Source organism: Phyllostomus discolor, chromosome 4 (genome assembly GCF_004126475.2).
Source record: "Phyllostomus discolor isolate MPI-MPIP mPhyDis1 chromosome 4, mPhyDis1.pri.v3, whole genome shotgun sequence".
NCBI classification, from domain to species: domain Eukaryota; kingdom Metazoa; phylum Chordata; class Mammalia; order Chiroptera; family Phyllostomidae; genus Phyllostomus; species Phyllostomus discolor.
The window spans coordinates 174171960-174189245 of NC_040906.2; the positions used below are offsets into that span (position 1 = coordinate 174171960).

General features: G+C 34.5%; 1 protein-coding gene across 2 annotated transcripts in view; it reads right to left on the bottom strand.

Annotated features, from left to right (window-relative positions):
• The window catches only part of CEP85L (centrosomal protein 85 like), a 132475-nt gene that overhangs the window by 109757 nt on the left and 5432 nt on the right, over window positions 1-17286 (bottom strand). For both annotated transcript variants that reach the window (XM_028509322.2, XM_036024621.1), the window contains exon 2: window positions 4727-4888. In XM_028509322.2, the coding sequence (XP_028365123.1) occupies window positions 4727-4888 (162 nt within the window). The remainder of the gene's footprint in view (window positions 1-4726; window positions 4889-17286) is intronic.

Consider the following 17286-nt stretch of genomic DNA (forward strand, 5'->3'; position numbering starts at 1 on the left):
GGGCTGATAATGTGCTTCCCAGACAAGATAAAGCTAAAGGAATTCATCATCACCAAGCCCTTATTATATGAAATGTTAAAGGCATCTATTTAAGAAAAAAAAGATCAAAGCTATGAACATTAAAATGACAACAAATTCACAACTATCAAAAATTGAACCTAAAAAAACAAGCTAAGCGAACAACCAGAACAGAAACAGAATCACAGGTATGGAAATCATTTGGGCAATTATCAACTGGGAGGAAAAAGGACAAGAATGGTGAAGAATGGGGGAAAAGGGGCAGGGATTAAGAAGCATAATTGGTAGGTACAAAATAGACAGAGGAATGTTAAGAACAGTATAGGAAATGGAAAACCAGAGAGTTTATATGCACAACCCATGCACATAAACTAATGAGAAATTGCCAGAGGGAATGGGGATACTGGGCAAAGGGGGGCAAAGGGTGAAAAACTGGGGCAACTGGAATAGCACAATGAATAAACTATATATATTTTTTAAATATATAGAAAAACTCAACAATACTATCAACAAACAGGATCTCATACACATTCTTTTCAAGTACCCACAGAATGTATAGCAAATAGACCATATGCTGAGACTGAAATCAGACCTCAAGAAATTTAAAAGGACTGAAATCAATGTGTGTTTCTGACCACAATGAACTCAAACTTGAAATTACAGAAAGACAATGGGAAAATCTCCAAACATTTCGAAACTAAACAAGGAACTCTTATTGGAGGATCAAAGGGAAATCTCTAGCTAAATTTTTAAAAATGCAATGAACTAAATGAAAATGAAAACAAATTATCAAAATTTGTGGGACACAGTAAAGCAGGACTGAGAAATTTATAGCACTAAATCATATATATCAAAAGAAGAGCCCTGGCTGGTATAGCTCAGTGGATTGAGCGCAGGCTGCAAACCAAAGGGTCGTGGGTTCGTTTCCCAGTCAGAACACATGCCTCGGTTGCAGGTCAAGTCCCCAGTGGGGGCCACATATGAGGCAACCACACATTGTTGTTTCTCTCCCTCTCTTTCTCCCTCACTTCCCCTCTCTCTTAAATACATACATACATACATAAAAATTAAATATATATAAAAGAAGAAAATTTTTGTTGCAAATCAATAATCTAATTCCTTACCTTAAAACTTAGAAAAAGAGCAAAATAAACCTAAAGTAGAAAGAATATAATAACCAGTTAAAATCAAAATCAGAAAATAAGAGAAAATTAATGAAACAAAGAGCTGATTCTTTGCAAAGGTCAATAAAATTGACAAACTGCTACCAAGACAAAAAAATGCAAAAGGAAAGATGGTACAAAATACCAGCACCATAAATGAAATGGGATTTCACTTCAAAGGCTGCAGATACCAAGGGAAGACAGTAATGCTATGAACAACTCTACACACATAAATTTGACAACTTAAACAAAGTGGACTACTTCCCCCATTTCCCTCAAAAAACTACCACTCATCCAACTTCAAAGAGATCATCTGAATAGCCCTATAACTATTAAGGAAATTGTATTATTTTAAATCTAGGAAAAAAGAAATCCCTAGGACCAGATGGTTTCACTAAAGAATTCTACCAAACACTGAAGAAGAAACAACACTACTCAATACAATCTCTTCCAGAAAATAAGAGGGAACATTTCCCAATTCATTTTATAAGGCTAGTATTATATTGATATCAAAACAAGACAAGACAGTACCCCTAAAAGAAAACTAAAGACCAATATCCCTTATGGATAGACAACAAAAAATCCTTTATAAAGCATTAACACAGAGAATTCAGCAATATGTAAAAAGAAGTATACACTATGATCGAGTGGAGTTGAAAGCTGACTCAAGTTGAAAAATCAAGCAATGAAATTTGACTACTATGTGAACAAGGTAAAAAAGAATATAATATATCAATTGATACAGAAAGAGCATTTGCAAAATCCAATACTCATTCATTATTTTAAAAACTCTAAGCAAAGTAGGACTAGAGGGGAACTGCCTCAAATTGATAAATGGTATCTACAAAATACCTACAGCTAATAGCTGTTATACAGCTACTGAACCATAGAAGAATGATTTTTTTTTTATCTGTAAGATCAGAGGCACTGCTGCTACTCACATTCAGCAATGTGTTGGTTGTCTTACCCACTGCAGTAAGTAAAGGAAATAAAAGGCATACAGATCAGAAAGAAAAACATCCTTATTTACAGATGACATAACTGCCTGCAGAGAAAATCCCAAGCAATCTACCAAAAACCTCCTAGACCTAAAGAGTTCAGCAATGTCCCAAAATACAAGATAAACATATAAAAATCAACTGTATTTCTATGTCATGACAATTAACTCACTAATGCCGAAATTGGAGCTATAATGCCATCTACAATAACTCCGCCAAAATGAAATACTTAAGTATAAATCTAACAAAGCATGCACAGGACATATATGCTGAAAACTACACAACACTAATGAATTAAATTAAAATCTAAGTAAATGGAGAAACATATCATGTTAATGAATGAAAGACTCAACAGAGTAAAAATGTCAGTTCTCCCCAAACGTATTTATAATGAACACAATTCCTATTAAAATCCCAGCAAGGTACTTTGTAGACACAAAATCATTCTGAAAGATATGTAGAAAACAAAGGAACCAGAATAGCTAAAAGAAGTTTGAAAAAATAAGGTGGGAATAATTATTCTACCCGATTTTAAGATTTATTAGGCAAAGAAAATGAACTTTGATCTAAGTCCACACTGTGCAAAAAGGACAGTGGGTCTGGGCTTCCCATGTGCTGCACATTCCAAGAAAAACATGGGCCTTGTTCAGTTCCTAATAGGTAACCTCTAAACCCTTGGAATATCCTGTCTAATGACAGTGTCTTTGTTTACTTTGGATCACTCCATATAGTCTATACTAATAACCTGTTTATGGTGGGAGACTTGAATCATGTGATATCACCTTGACCTCTCAAAGGCAAAAGACTCAAGTCATCCACACAGGTTGTCATCCATGCCAATATAACCAGCTCACAGTAAAAACCCTGCACATCCGAGGCTCAGGTGACCTTGCCTGGTTAGCAATACTCCATATGTGCTGTCACACATCATTGCTGGGAGATAAACACCGTCCACACAACTCTACCTGGAGAGGCCAAATGAGTATTTAGGCCTGTTGTCTTCTGGACTCTGCCCTTTGCTTCTACTTTTCATGATTGAAATCTGTCTCCCTTTGCTGTAACAAAACCATACCCATCAGCGTAACAGCTTCTCTGAGTTCTGTGATTCTTTCTAGCAAAATGCTGAGCCTAAAAATGGTCTTAGGGACACCTCAACACACATACTTTATTTTTTTAATTAACTCAAAATGAATTATGGACTTAAATTGGAAATATAAAATGATAAAACTTTAGGAAAAAAAAAAGAAATCAAGACCTGGTAAGAGGCAAAGAGTTCTTAGGCTTGATCCCAATGCACCATATAGGAAAAACCGATACAACACTTGACTTCATCAAATTTAAAACTCTTCCTCTGCAAAAGACAATGTTAGAGGATGAAAAGCTAAGCTACAGAATAGAAGAAAATATTTGCAAACCACATGGCCAGCAAAGGATTAGTATCTAAAATATACAAGGAACTCCCAATGCTCAACAGTAAAATTAGGAAATAATCCAATTAGAACATAAGCAAGACAGGTAGAGATACTTCACCAAAGAAAATAAACAAATGGCAAATAAGCATGTGAAAAAATGTTCAACAGTATTACTCTTTCAAGAACTGCAAATTAAAACCACAGTAAGATATTACTTCATTCCTTTCAAATAAACTAAACTTTGAAAACCATGAAATGCTAGCAAGGATGAAGAGAAAACTGGATTACTCATACTAAGCCATTACTAATGTAAATGGAAAAGTCACCCTGGAAAACAGTGTGATAGTTTCAAAACTAAGCATGCAGCTGCCATGTGCCCACCAACTGCACAGACATTTACCACAGAGAAGTAAAAACATCAGTTCACATGAAAATCTGTTCGTGAATGCTTGTAGCAGTTTTATCCCTAACAGCAAATACCTAGAAATAATCCAGGTATCATTCAATGGGTAAAAGGTTAAGCAAACTATGGTCTATTCAATACCACTATTGTTGTATATATACTACTCAGCAATAAATGGAACGAACTATTCATACACACAACATTCGGGATGAATCTCCAGTGAAAAAACCCAATACCAAAGGGCTACATACTATATGATTGCATTCACCCAGCACTCTTGAAATGACAAAATTACGGAAATGGAGATTCATGGTTTCCAAGAGTTAAGGGAGGAGGGGAAAGTGGGCATGAGCAACCTTAGGTATTCTCTGGTGATAGAAATGTTTTGTATTTTGACAGTAGCAATGTCGATATCCTGGTTGTGATACTGTACTCTAGTTTTATAACATATAACTATAGGGTGGGAGGTGTACATAGAATCTCTGTATTATTTCTTAAAATTGCATATGAGTCTGCAACTTATTTCAAATAAATAAGTAAAAAAGTGAATGAAGGAAAACTAAATATGATCAGAGGGGCAATTTCATTTTAAAATATAACAACACTGAACATTAAATATTCAAACACTACTTTTAAATTTCTTAGTTTGAAACAATAAACACATCCCTTGAATGTTCTCAATTCAACCATCCTCCGAACAGTCATGTTGAAACACTAGGAATTTTAGCTCACCTTCCACACTGTCGGAACAGGAAGTCCCAATGCCAGTGTCACCACTGTCAGAAGCTATACTGTGTCTCCTGATGTGGTTATTTCGGTGGCTGGATGGAAGAGCTGTGGCCTGCCACAGTGATTCACTACCAGGTAACCATGCTGAAGAAGAATAATCTGGGCCTACAATGAAAAAAGTGCAATATTAACATAATTTATATGAGTAGACAGAGAAGATATCTTTTCTTGATCTTATAAAAAATACATGTTACATTCTACCCAAATATTAAAATAGATCAATGGCATCTAAGATCCAACAAATAAACTTACATATCAGACACACATATAAAGTCAGTGCTAATTTAGCAACTTCCTCCTGGCTGAAGGATTCTGGTGTCTGCATATAGATATTTGGACTTTTAAACACATACTGCTCCCTTATTTAAAATGTCAAATTTATCATCTATCTAGCTAGAAATGTCAACACTGCTCTGGAGTTTTTGACGGGCAGGCATCTGTGATCCCACACTCAGGCATTAGCTGAGAACCACGGCTCAAGTGAAGTCTAGCTGAACCACACTGCACAGCGACACAAGTAGAATATGCTCATGAGGGGTCAAACAAATCTGTTTTCTCCACAATATCCTAATCACTTAAAATTTAAAATTATATTGCATTGTTTTAATTGACTTTATTTCTTTAGTTATCTTTCAATAAATGTTTAACACCACACCACAACATCTTACTGGCTCTTTGCTCAAATTTTCCTTTTGAGATTATTATTATTTTTTTAGCTAATTTTCACTCTTCGATATCCTCTTGAACTTTATTTTCACTTACTGTATCTATTTTGCTTAATTTTTATTTTCCTTTTTCTGACTTATCCCATCATTTTACTTTTCTGCTCACCTCCTTCTTTTATTTTCTATTATACTTCCAATCAAAGTATACCCATGGGCTAATGCCAGTCTGTGAACGATTTATCACTATTTCATGAAAGTTCAGTGTAGAAATAAAGAATACGAATTTAGAAATTTTTATAGTGATTTGAAAGAGCAATTTTAAATCTGCTGAATTTTATATAAAACTATAGAAGCATGTATCTTTCTTAAGGGCTAATAGAGTGATTCTCAAATTGGAGCCTGTAGACTTATTTGTGGAAGTTTAAAAGCTCTACATAAGAATTTTGTGCTTTCATTTTAATGATTTTCTTAAAAATTAATAAGCACATTACAGATGATCTGATGAGCTACCTTAAAGCAGAGTATTTTCACCTAATGTCAATGCCACTGCACCTGTATAGCTAGCTACCTTAAAACAGATTTATTATGGCAATTTTAATGCCCCTGTTTGCACTTTATGTTTGCAATTGCAGTTACTCATAAGTAAAGGGCAAATAACACACTGGGTGCTCATCATTACGATGTGAAACAAGGTATCTATAAAAAATATTCTGTCACCAGGCCTACTCTAATTCTGATCTATTATCTATATACCAGTGACTTTTTAACTTTTTTCATTTCATGGCATATATAAACTAATTAATAAAATTCTGCAGCACATCAAAAAATACCATATTTTTTGCCTATCTAACAAAAAAAATAGGTATAATTTTGATTCATTCACACCAGCCAGTTACTGTTGTGTTGGCTGTTGTCCTTCTAATTTGACTGAGAAAAGAGGTCAGTGACCCTGACTAAAATAGCCAGGTACTGAATGCTTTCAAAATTCTCACGGCACATCAGTGTGCTGCAGCACTCCAGTAGAAAATCAGTGATCTATACGAACATGTTTTCTTCAATCAGTTCCTCAGGTAATACCCCATCTTAAAGGACTCAAAGTCCTATCCGAACCATTAGCGACAAGGACAACCAGCCAACTACTTTCTCTCTCAAGTGCACATCTATTAGTTGGAGAAATGCTTTTTTAAGAAAACCCAGGAAATAACATAAATAGTCCGAGAATACAGTAAATAGCAACCAAAGATAAGAAAAAAGTATCCAATCTTACTGAGAGAAATAAAAAATAATAAAGTTTTTACATTATTTAAATAATCTATATTATATATAATATTTAGTATCAGAATATATTTTAAAAATTGATGTCAAACAGTACAGGAAATGTTCATGTACTTTTGTGGACATATAAATTGATACTCATTTCTGGGTATTTTTCCAAGAGTAACAAAATCACTATCTCAAAGTGATATCTGAATTCCCATCTTCAATGAAACATTATTCACAATAGCTAAAGTATGCAGACACTGGGTGTCCAATGATGTCAGGCGAATGGATAAAAAACATATGAGACATAAACCTAATAAAATACAGGGTAGGGCAAAAATAGGTTTATAACTGTCATTACACAGAACAGTTTATTCTTATATTATTACATAGTAATTACTCTACCATTTTCCACACAAACAACAGTAAACCTACTTTTGCTCCACCCTGTAACATCAGCCATAAGAGAAGGAAACACTGACATTGCAACAACATGGATGGACCTGGAAAGCATTATACGAAATGAAATAAGCCAGACAAAAAAAGATAAATACTACATGGTATTACATATGTGGTTATTAAAAAATAAAAGTCACATTCATAAAGAGTAAAATGTGGTTGCCAGGGTCTGGGGGATAGGGAAAATAGGAAGAGACTGGAAGGGGTACAAGCTTTCAGTTAACATGATTCAGTCTGAGAATCTAATATGATGTATATGATGACTATAGTTAATAAAACCATTTTGTATGATTGAAATTTGCTAAGAGAGCAGAACTTAAGTGTTCTCACATAAAAAAGGGTAAATATATGAGGTGATGAATGTGTTAATTCTGGCGAGGATGCTTTCACAATATATGCTTATATCAAATCATCACATATACAGTTTAATATAATTTTATTTGTCAATTATATCTCAATAAAGCTAAGAACAAAAAGAATTCAATGTCTGAAGGAGTGGAGTTATAGACAAAAGAGTGTTCTTTAAGCAATATTTCTTTTTTTAATAAATATTAAAGATTTTATTTATTTATTTTTAGAGAGGGAAGGGAGGGGGAAAGAGAGAGAGGGGGAAACATCAATGTGCGGTTGCTGGGGGCCATGGCCTGCAACCCAGGCATGTGCCCTGACTGCGAATTGAACCTGTGACACTGGTTCGCAGCCCATGCTCAATCCACTGAGCTACACCAGCCAGTAAGCAGTATTTCTAATAAGAACCAATTACAAATAAAGCCTAAAGGGACAGGAGAATAGAATTTTGCATATTAAAATAATGAAGAAGATCTAAAAGTATAAAATGCTTATGTTGCCAATCTAAATAACAAGATAAAACTTCATGGGAAACTCACAAGTAACCTCACATTTCATATTGTCTAAGAATTCTCTTAACTTTTGTTCTTACTGTTTTGAACTTAGCACCTACCACATCAAATTGAAATTATCTGTTCATGTATCTGTCCCTCTTTTAGACTGTAGTAATACTCAAGGACCATGTGTTCCAGATCTTAGTGTTGCAGCCACCACACACTAAAGATTCAAACAAACAAAGAATGCACAGAGCAACTGGAAAGAAATATAACGAAATAGTACTAAGTAGTTTTCTCTAAATGGTAGTTTTCTCTACTATGATCTTCATGCTTTTATTTTTCTGGTAACTTATTTTTGCCAAATGATCTTATTTTTACTAAACGTTTCCTTTACAGGAAGCAAAACCATTCAGATTTCCCAAAATGACAATAACATAATAAAATGACAGAATTATCTATATAATTTGACCCCCTCCAGCTTGAACTCAGATTTGTCCTAACCTTTATATATGCTTCTTTTTTTTCAGAGCCAAGAAATAAAATTTATTTGCACATTTTGCATTTAACTTTTTTCTTTTTCTATTCATATTTTGAAGGAGTTTCCCTTTTTATTTCATGGATTTTTTTAAAATTTATTGTTATTCAGTTATAGTTGTCCCACACTTTCCCCCTGCTCACCTCAATCCCGTCCCCCCTCAATCCCACAGTCACTCCCCGTATTGTCCATGCCCATGAGTTCTCTACTCATATTCCACTGCTTAAATATGCTTCTTTAAAAATAAAAAAAGATCCAATATATTTTATGTACCTAGAATACTGGCAATAATTAACAAATGCCATAAATAAAATAACATTCCAACCTTTATTTTAGATTGAATGTGTTCACTCTGAGAATATGTCTTGTCTCTATTGAAGTCAATCCAGAATCACAAAGCAGTAAGAACTAGCCATAAAATATGCTTGCCAGGTGATATAATAAGGAAAAATTTCTAACACAATAGTTATGACTATGCTACTGAAATGAGAACTACTTAATTTCTAGATATGTGCTACATACTTTTTTTTTTTTTTGATCCTCACTAGAGGGTATTTTTTCATTGCTTTTACAGAAAGGAGAGGGGAGACAGGATGAGGAAAAACAAGGGAAAGAGAGAAAAAGAAACATTGATGTGACAGAGAAACATCAATTGGTTTCCTTCTCTCTCATACACACCCTGACCAGGGATCGAACCCACAACCTGGGTGTATGCTCTGACTGGAAATTGAACCCATGACATTCAGTTCAGGCGACGATACTCCAACCAGCTGAGCCACACTGGTCAGGGTGATATGTGCTGTGCACTTATAAAAAATAAGGTTCAGTGATCTCTGACAATTATAGTCTTACCTAGGTCCTATCATATTAAAGCAACTGAATAATTGTATAAAACCAGTTATCTCTAGAACAAAGAGCATTTCAGTAAGAATAGCGAAGATCCCAAGACAGCATACATTCGAACTTCTTTGGAAGGCAGTATTTTACATTTTTAATATCAATTTCAATTCTTTCACACAGACTACTGAATGCCCAAGGATAACTCATTTTAAAACTTCATGCTGAAAATATTGAAAGATTACATCAGAAAAGAAGTAATCTATTGTATTTTATTTTCTTTCTGAAGCTTTTTAAGTATAACTGTAACTACACTTAGAATAGCAACCAATCTCATTTTTAATGACAACTCTAAACCAAAAGAAAATAAAAATAGGACCACTGACAAAGCAGATTTACACTTTTACATTAAAAGCTGAATATATACTACAAATAATGAGTACAAATTGCAGTGTTTTTCAAAATGCAGGTTCTCTCCCATTCAGTAGATTGAGAGCAACCTTTTTAAACACAAGAGAACGGAACAAAACAGAAACTATCCAAAGCACATTAACACTTATATTACATAGGGTGCCTGTATCTCTCATTTTAATATCTTTGAAATATTAGCAAGTACACAGTACTTCTACATGAAGTTCAGAACAGTAGCCTCCAACTGCCTGATTCTACCATCAATAGAAATTAATGTACAACTTAAAAAGAATAAATCCAGAGAATACAAAACAACAAATCTCTTCACTGACTCACACATCTAAATCAGCTTCTAAACCCATTCAGTCCATCTCAGAAGCACTGATTGAGTGAGATCACCTCCCTCCACCCCCAGTCACAGATCATACCTTTTGTCTGGATTGCTGCAAAGATCTCCTCCTGGACTAACTCTACCAGAGCCAGCCTCTACCCTACTATCAGCATTCTCTTCTTAAAATCAAATATATTTATGTCATTCTCCTGCTTACATAGGTCTGTGGGTTCCTTACCACACTTTAAATAAAACTCAAACGCATTAAGTTTGGCAAAGTTCTTTACCAATTAACAGCTTCATTTTCTAATACTTTGCAACTCCTACCTCCCCCATTCCAGCTCTCCTACAATTTCTCCAGCCACACAAACCTAATCACTGCCTCTAAACAGATTAGGTTCTTTGGTGACTCCAAGCTATTTCCCTTCTCTACCCGTCTTTGAGAGTTCAAGTACAGAATTAACTTGCTCTAAATGTTTTCTGATTCCTCCAGAAATTAAATGACTCCAGTAGGCATTAAATGACTACTACTATGTGCTCTCCCAATATATCATTCAAAATTCTGTAACAGCATTCACTAAATTAAATTAACCCATGTGTGTATGACTTTCTTCTCCAAAACCAAACTGGGAAAACTGAAAGACAACTTTTTTTTTCTTTTTTTAGTCTCTAACACAGAGCTGCATAGTTAGGCAGGGTCTCAATAAATGTAGTCATTATTACCACTGAGTACCCAATAAATGTCCATGGTATAAAATTAAAACTTTGTAAGACTTATAATTAGATCTAAAAAATATTCTTCCATTTAAAAGAAGGCAAGGGTTTTTCTTGGTTGTTGTTGGTTTTTAAATCCAAGAGATTTTAAACTATCCTTTGAGCTAGTACGCTTTTAAGTAAGTATCTATTTAAAGATCAGTAAATATTTCCAAAGCAGCTAAAAATATGCCAATAATTATAAATGGTTTAAGGAGTTTATGACCAAAATTCTTAATAAATATGGGAAAAACAATGTCTAGTAGGGTCAAAAGACAAAAAAAAGTAATAAAAAATTTAACATAACATTAAAACACATTTTTAAATATTTATATTAATGGTAACTACCAAAAAAACCCAGGAAATCCTGTACAACACTGGAGAATATCCAACTAAGATGGAAGAAACTTAATATAGTGAAATCTACTTTCTTTACCTTAGTTCTCCATTCCATTTCAGTACTGTTTCTCTCTGGAGTAACTGACTCAATAGTCTTAATAATTTTCTTTTATTATATAGTTAATAGAACAGCTCAGTGGAAAAGACTGTGGACTGTGAAATCAGACTGCCTGGGTTCAAGTTCTGTATCAGCACTTATTAGTAATGAGTTCTTGAGTAACTAAATCACTTAACCAATCTGTGCCTCAGTTACTCCATATGTAAAAGGAGAAAAAATTATAGTACCTATTTTATAGCATTATTCTGATAATTAAATGAATCTGGAAAGATATTTTTAAAAAGTGCCAGGCATAAAAATAGACACAGAGCAATGGAACAAAACAAAGGGCCCAGAAATAAACCCATACATAGTGGTCAATTAACTTACTACAAAGGTACCAAGAATATACAATGGAGAAAGGATAGTCTCTCCAATGCAATGTGCTAGGAAAATAGCCACATGCAAAAGAATGAAACTGAAACCCTGTCTTACACCACACACAAAAATCAACTCAAAATGGAGTACAGACTTGAACATCAGACCTGAAACCATGAAAATCCTAAAAGAAAACACAGGAAGTAAAGCTCCTTGCCATCAGTCTTGACAATAATTTTTTTTTAATTTGTTACCAAAACCAAAGATAAACAAGTTTCACACTAAAAAGTTTCTGCACAGAAAAAAAAAAATCAAAAAATGAAAAGGCAACCTATGGAATGGGAGAAAATACCTGTAAATTACATATCTGATAAGGGGCTAATATCCAAAAAACACATATGGAACTCACAATAGCAAAAGAACAAAAAAAAATTTGATTAAAATTTGGGCAGAGGTGCTGAACAGATATTTTTTTCAAAAACACACAAATAGTCATCAGGTACATGAAAGGTGCTCAGTATCACTAATCATCAGAGAAATGCAAATCAAAACCACAATAAGACATCACCTCATGCTTGTCAGAATGGCTATTATGAAAATGTAGTAAGGAATAGTGGAAAGGATGTAGAGAAAAGAAAATCCTTGCACATTGTTGGTAGAACTGTAAACTAATATAGCCATAGTGGAAAATAGCATGAAGGCTCCTCAAGAAACTATGTTTAGTTTCTTGAGGAGCAACCCCAGCCGGGTTGCTCAGTTAGCTGGAGCATCATCCCCAATACATCAAATGGTTCGATTCCCAGTCAGAACACATGCCTAAGTTGTGGGTTCAACCCCAGTCAGGGCATATACGGGAAGCAACCAGTCAATGTTTCTCTTTCACATTAATGTATCTATTTCTTTCTCCCCCATCCCGTCCTCTTTCTGAAACCAATAAACATATCCTCAGGTGAGGAGGCTCTTTTTTTCCAAAAAAACCTAAGAATAGAACTACCATATATATGATCCAGCAATCCCCACTTCAGAGTATATTTAACAAAATCAGTACCTCAAAAAGATATCTCACCCATGTTTTGCTGCATTATTTACAACAGCCATAACATGGAAACAACCCAAGTTTCCATCAATGGATGAATGGATAAAGAAAATATGGTGTTTGCATACAACGGAATATTATTCAGCCACAAAAAAGGAAATCCTGCCATTTGGGACAATATGGATGGAACTTGAGGACATTACGTGAAGTTAACTATGCCAGACAGAGACAAATACCGTATGAGCACACTAAATGTGAAATCTTAAAAAAAAAACAAAACACGATTTCATGAAAACAGAGAACAGACTGGTGGTTGCCAAGGGCAAGGGATGTGGGAAATGGGTAAACGTGGTCAGAAAGTATAAACTTCCAGTTATAAATTCTGAGGATTAATTTACAGCATGGTGACTATAGTTAACAATACTGTATTACATATTCGAAAGCTGCTAAGAGTAAATCCTAAAGGTTCTCATCATAAGAAAAACTTATAACTATGTCTGGTGATGTTTGTTAACTAAACTTACTATACTAATAATTTTGTAACATAGACATATCAAGTCATTATATTGTACGCCTTAAACAATGTTATGTATCAATTATATCTCAATGAAACGGGAATTGGCTTTCTTGCATTTAAGAATTTAAACTGAATTATAAATTATCAACAGCTAGTATTCTTTGCTTTCTAAATTAAAAAAAAAAAACTAAGCCCTGGCTGGCGTAGCTCAGTGGATTGAGCTCGGGCTGCGAACCAAAGTGTCGCAGGTTCGATTCCCAGTCAGGGCATATGCCTGGGTTGCAGGCCACGGCCCCCAGCAACCACACATTGATGTTTCTCTCTCTCTCTATCTCCTTCCCTTCCCTCTCTAAAAATGAATAAATAAAATCTTTAAAAAAAAATGGAAGTTCATTCATTAACTACTGTAATTTTAAAAACATTACAACAAAAGTATAAAACTATATTCTTCAGATGCAATTCTGAATTTTCTTATTTTCAATTCTAGTATAACAAGAAAGAGCTTTAAACTAAGTTCAGTTCTGGCTGAGGTTTAAATTACTTCAATTAAGAACAATGATCAGATGAGTAAATAAGTGGTTCACCTTTCACAGTAAAAGTATGAATTTAAACCAATAAATATTCACCAAGTACTCATTATATGAAATAAGGAACTCAAGAGGGTTAAGGTAGCAGCCAACAGAGATAAAACTATCCCCTCCTATGAGAAAATTACATGCCTGTTGATCTCTGCGTGTGACAAGCCAAAGAGTACTATCATCTGGTTACATGAAATGCTGTGTTCAAAGAGTATTTCGGTAGTTATGTGGAATGAGGACCTTGTATTTAATTTAATTTCTCATAGCTTTTGTGTGTTTATAAACTGCAAAATAAGGTATAGTAATAACTATTAAATTTTTAATAAAATCACCAGAAGCATAAGGGAGTATACTAAGTGGTATTCCAGAAGGGTTTACCTTTGCATTTGACTGTAACTATTTCATAATATCAACTAATAGAGAAAATGTGCTACATGGCAGCAAATTATGCCAAAACAAAGGACTATCAGCACCCAGGAGAAAATGAAAATAAATTTTCCTAAATAACAACGTTGTTAGACCTAATATATGTTACTTTTATATATGTACCCATTGACCTCCAAAGAAAGCAGAGTAGGCTAAGTTTTTCTCAATCACCTGTTTTATTTTCTGACATTAGGAATTTAACTGATCTACACAATATATTTACAGTCAAAACTAAAACAAAATTTTAGTTTTTATTAAATTTATTTGGGTGACACTGGTTAATAAAACTATACTTGTATGTTTTCAGTGAACAATTCCGTGATACATCACCTGTGTATTGCACTGTGTGCTCACCGCCGAAATCAAATCATCTTCCGTCACCATATATTCGACCCTCTGTACCATTAACTACCTCCCCAACCCCCTTACCTCTGGAACCACCACAATGTCATCCATGTCTAAGAGTTTTTGTTTGTTTGCTCATTTGTTGCTTTCAGTTGTATATCCCATATATGAGTAGATCATATAGTTCTTGACTTTCTGTCTGACTTATTTTGCTTAGCATATTCTCAATATCCATCCATGTTGTCACAAATGCCAGTATTTCATCCTTTCTTAAAGCTGGGTAGTATTCCATTGTATATAGGAGTATGTACCACATCATCCTTATGCAATCATCTATCGAAGGATGCTTTATTTATCAGGTGTTATATTTAGATCTTTGATACATTTTAAGTTAATATTTGTACATAAGGACAAACAGTAGTCTAAATTTCAATTTATTCTAGACTGTTTTAAAACTAACACTAGAAAATAAGTTGAGGAAATTTATAAATATCTCCCCAATATTAAAGAACTGAAGTTCTAGTCAAACTTTTCAGTACATTATTCCTAAAATGAAATGGAATGCTTAGTATTAATGAAAATGCTTGGGAAAACTTCAGTAATGGCATGCCAAGACACTATGTATTTCTAATGATCAATAAACACACAATCTCCACCTCCACAAGAGTGATATAACCACCCCCTAAAAAACTTTAAACTTTGTATGAAATGTAGTCCAAATCTTTATCTAATTATCTTCCAGGAAGGATAAATAAAAACTATAGTTCATTTCAGAACTCTGAACTTCAGTACCGAAATGCAGCAACAATAAACCAATTGAATTTACTTCTAGACATCTATGTAAAGAGGACATAAAACAAGTTCCTGACCTTAGATTCATTCTCTTTAAACCTGAACTCTTATTAACTTAAATTATTAGCATTACTTAGTGAAGCCTTAAAACAATTTATTACAAAAGAAGCAAACATAATTATAAAAGTATGGGCATCCCCTGCTTTTCAAAAGTTTGCTTTATGCCACTTGCTTTTACGAAAGACCTACATTAGTACAGACAGTACTCCACTTACAATGGTTCAACTACAATTTTGACTTTACGATGGTGAAAAAGCAATCTACATAATAAATACATGAAATATCCCACAATTCATTATAAAAAAGCTTTGTGTTGTATGACTTTGCCCAACTTTAGGCTAATGTAAGTGTTCTAGCATGTTTAGCCTAGTCTGAGCTATGATGTTAGGTGTATTAAATGCATTTTGAACTTAAAATATTTTCAATTTATGCTGGCTTTACATTGGGACATAACCCATCTTAATAAATCAAGGACTATCTGTACCTCTTTTTAATAACAGACAGAAATCTGGAAAGGGTTTTTGCTTTTATAAGAAAAGATAAAAACCAAAAACATCTTGCCGTGTTCACACTGCAGTAAGCCATCACAAAGGTAATGTACACCCTGAGCGGTGAGAATGGCACTGCTTCCACTACATGTTAACGTTATTTTAGGTTTTACATGTTATTTGGTATGATTTGGTAGGTTATTTTGAGGGCCTGGGGACACAACAAATTTTCCATATAAATGGTTATAACTTCTTTGCTTTTCTTTGCTCTTCTTTGCTTTTCTTAGCTCTTCTTTCAGATAGCAAGGGAAACCTGTACTATTTTGAGTCAGATTCTTAGGACAAAACATGAAATAAAACTGAATATCAAATTTTGTCCTCTGACTGAGAAAATGTATTGAGATGAGAAGAAAAACTTACACTAGTTCAAATGCTTTTACACTATTCAGTCCTCTAGTCAAAGCTCAGCCACTGTCCCGTGGAAGGCACCCCAGGAGGCACTTACCCTAGTTTCAAAGCTGAGCGTCCCAAGCAAACCCAGACATGTGATCACTCTAGTATGAAAAGTGGCAAGGGAAAGCCATTCAACATTTACTGAGCACTTACACATCAATGTCTACACAATAAAGTAAGATGACTGCACTAGAGAATCTCTAATCTCTGCCAGTTTTAAATCTTTAAGAGTCTCTCACTGAAACTGGCCACTGAGTTGATCTATTCTCTTCTGACATCTCATGTGGCCTCCAAAAGAACGAGACTTTGGAGATCACTCCTTCATCAGCCTCCTCTCTTCTGCAACACCACACTCTTCTGGTTTTACTCTTATCTCACTGGCTGCTCCTTCTCGATCTCTTTGGATGGTTCCTCTTCCCCTAATGACCAGAACATTGTGTCCCACAGCTTGATCCTCTGCTGTCTTATCCATAGCCTCTGCTATCTCCTCCATACCCTCTCCATATGATCAACTTTAAACACCGAATATACACAGGCAACCCTCAAAATTCCTTCCTCCACCTCTCCCATCTCCCTGCTGAGCTCAATATTTGTATAACCAACTTCCTACTCAACACTTACATGAACCTCTATAAAAGCATCTCAAACTCAACATGGCCAAAATAGAACCCTTGATTTCACTTCTTTTCCTCACCTCATGAAATGATACCATTATCCATTACAATTACTGAAGTCAAAACTGAGATGCTATCTTTGACTCTCCTTTCCCTCATTTGCCACCTCCAAACTATCAATAAATTCAGTCAGCTTTATTCCTCAAATATATTCCAAACCCATTCTCTTCTCTCTAAATCCAATCTAACCACTCTAATCCAAGCCATCATCTCTCACCTCATTA